Below are 2834 nucleotides of genomic sequence, written 5' to 3'. Positions count from 1 at the left end.
AAAAAAAAAAAAAAAAAAAGTCATAAGAGGTGCTGTTACATCTCAGTTTCATCATTTCCTAACTACAGGACTTTGAACAAGACTTAGCCTCTCTGAATCTACCATATACATTTAAATTTATTGTGAAGATTAAATGCCTACAAAACTCCTAGTAGACGGCCTGTCTATGTTCCCAACAATGTTAGCTACTGTTATTGCTGTTGTCAGAGTTGTTGCGTCTAATAAGCAAGATAGGGGCCGTGAGAAATGGACTGCATTAACAGTCTCCAGTTAATGACTCTTTGCCCTGTCACTTTGTAGTGCTTTTCCAGTCTAACTCTAGGTTTGGTCCTGTGATTTGCTTTGGCTGCCAGGACAGTAGCAAACTTGATACAAGCAGAGGTGTGAAAAGAGACTGCCTGTTTGACTCTTTTCCATTACAGGGTAGCCTGCTGGGAGGACATACAAGACGTGTAGAAGAGCCAAGTTGTTCTGATGTCCTGACTGAGGCCACAGAAGACCAGTCATCCCCTAACCAACCCAACAACTATACCTTACAGATGTATGAATGAGCCCAGGGAAGATTAGCCAGGTCCAGCCCAGATCAGCAAAACCACCTAGTCAACTCTGAAACTTACATGAAATAACAAAGAGTTGCTGTTTGAAGCCTCTAAGTTTAATGTGACTTATTATACAGCAATAGCTGGCTGATACAGGAACCATGGGAGCTCTTGTCCTTTAATATTGAAGCAGCTGATATTCAAAGGCAAGAGAGAGAGGTATGGTGTGATGGCTCATGCCTACAATCCCAGCACTTTGGGAGGCTTTGTTAGGATGACTGCTTGGGCCCAGAAGTTGAAGACCAGCCTAGGCCACATAGTAAGACCCTGTCTCTACAAAAAATTTAAAAATTAGCTGGGCATGGTGGCAAGCCCATGCGGTTCTGCCTACTTAGGAGGCTGAGGTGGGAGGATTGCTTGAGCTCAGGAGGTTAAGGCTGCAGTGAACCATGATCTCACCACTGTACTCTAGCCTGGGTGACGGAGCGAGACCCTGCCTAAAAAATAATAAAAAATAACAAATAAACAACAAAGGCAAAGCAGAGAAAGTCATGGTCTGCCAGGTTTTATTTGTAGAGTCTGGTGAACTTGAACAAGAGAAAGCTGCAAAAAGTGGTTTGGAGACCATGGCAGGGCCATGGAGAAGGGCTGATAGAAGCCAAGGGTGGCCAGACCCTCAGGGAGCCCTTTTGGTGGAGAGCAGACACCTGAGGCAGGAGGTGGCAGTGGCCAAGTCCAGGCAGGCAGCAGCAGGGCTGCAACTGAGAGCTGAGGCTGGAGAGGTAGCACTCGCCCTAACCTGACCCTGCAGGTCTCAAGCCCTGGGGTCATATACTCGCCCCATGAAGACAGGGAACTTGTGCTGCTGGTCCCAGAGCAGGAAGAGGAAGGGCTGCTGCACTTCAAAGATGAGCAGGGTGCGGGCCACAGAGATGGCAGAGGCTGCAGCCGCCTCCACCCCAGTCTCTGTCAGTTCCAGCACTGTCTGGTGCTGCATCGCAGAAACCTGAAGATCTGGGTCCTCTGTCAGCCCACACAGGTTGAGGTCATAAGAAAAGTCGAAGAATTCTAGGGCAAAACCAGAGAAAAACAGGGTCAGAGGTCAGCATAAAACCCTCAGCTGATGGAGACCTTTGTCCTGAATTCTCTGGGTTCATCCTGAGTCCCAGTGCTCTCTTCCTCTTTCCTTGTTTGCCAGATTACATACTATACCCTCTGGTCCAGTTCGTGGGATCCTCTATTAGTGGGCCCAACACTGCCACTCTCTCTCAAGGTGAGAGGCCTTGCCCCCCATCCCTAAAACAACCCTGAAAAATGATGTCATTGCCTCCTTGTCTCCCAGGACCTTGGAAGTGAGGTAACAGATCAGAGATAGGTCATATATGAAAAAATGAGGTTATATGCAATGCTATGATGCTGTGAAATAATGGGAAAATATGCTATAGGAGCATCTTTAGCTCCAAATATTAGGCCATCTAATATTTGGTCTCAGATCCTAGTTCCTGACACAGAGCTACTAGATCCCTTGGAATTTCCTGGGTCATAGGAATGCCTTTTGTGCTAATGAGGCTACTCCTGCTGGCTCCTGGATGGGGACTGGTCACCAGGAAGACTAAGTGTGATTAGAACTTGGAACTTTCAGCCCCTCTGTCCATCCTCTGGGGAGAAGAGAGGAGCTGGAGATTGGGTAATAATCAATCACGCCTACATGATGAGGCCTCCTAAAGTACAGGGTTCTGAGAACTTCTGGTTGGTGAACACATACATGTGTCAGGAAGGTAGCAAACCAAACTCCACAGGATAGATGCTCCTGGGCCCAGGACCCTTCGAGATTTTGCCCTGTGTATCTCTTCATCCAGCTGTTCATCTGCATCCTTTACTTAATCCCTTATATAATAAACCAGTAAACATAAGTGTCTCCTGAGTTTTGTCAGCTATTCTAGCAAATGATGAAACCCTTACAGGGAGTCGTGGGAACCTCCAAATTATAGCTGCTGGTCTGATGCACAGATGACAACCTGGTCTTGTAACTGACATTGGAAACGGGGAAATCTGGTGGGGTTGAGCCCTTAAACTGCGTGGGATCTGATGTTATTTCCAGGTACAGAGTGTTAGAATTGGATTCAATTGTAGGACACCTAGTTGGTGTTCCCAGAGAACTGGAGAATTGCTTAGAAAACACTCCCACACCTATTTGGTGGCCAGCAGTGTTGAATGAAAATAAAAAAGAGGTTTTCTTCCTATACAGATGGCATATACAAGGAAATGGCATCATGCATTAGGTAGTCAAGTTCT

General features: G+C 46.5%; 1 protein-coding gene across 4 annotated transcripts in view; it reads right to left on the bottom strand.

Annotated features, from left to right (window-relative positions):
- Positions 1–1088: 1088 nt before the first annotated feature.
- SERPING1 (serpin peptidase inhibitor, clade G (C1 inhibitor), member 1) overlaps positions 1089–2834 on the bottom strand; it is a 20908-nt gene continuing 19162 nt past the window's right edge. For all 4 annotated transcript variants that reach the window (XM_011963418.1, XM_011963416.1, XM_011963417.1 and 1 more), the window contains one exon: positions 1089–1607. In XM_011963418.1, the coding sequence (XP_011818808.1) occupies positions 1354–1607 (254 nt within the window). In that variant the 3' untranslated portion in view covers positions 1089–1353. The remainder of the gene's footprint in view (positions 1608–2834) is intronic.

Source organism: Colobus angolensis, unplaced genomic scaffold, assembly GCF_000951035.1.
Source record: "Colobus angolensis palliatus isolate OR3802 unplaced genomic scaffold, Cang.pa_1.0 Scaffold61, whole genome shotgun sequence".
NCBI classification, from domain to species: Eukaryota; Metazoa; Chordata; class Mammalia; order Primates; family Cercopithecidae; genus Colobus; species Colobus angolensis.
Note: the sequence above shows the minus strand (reverse complement) of the source record. Positions and strands in the feature narration are given on the sequence as shown.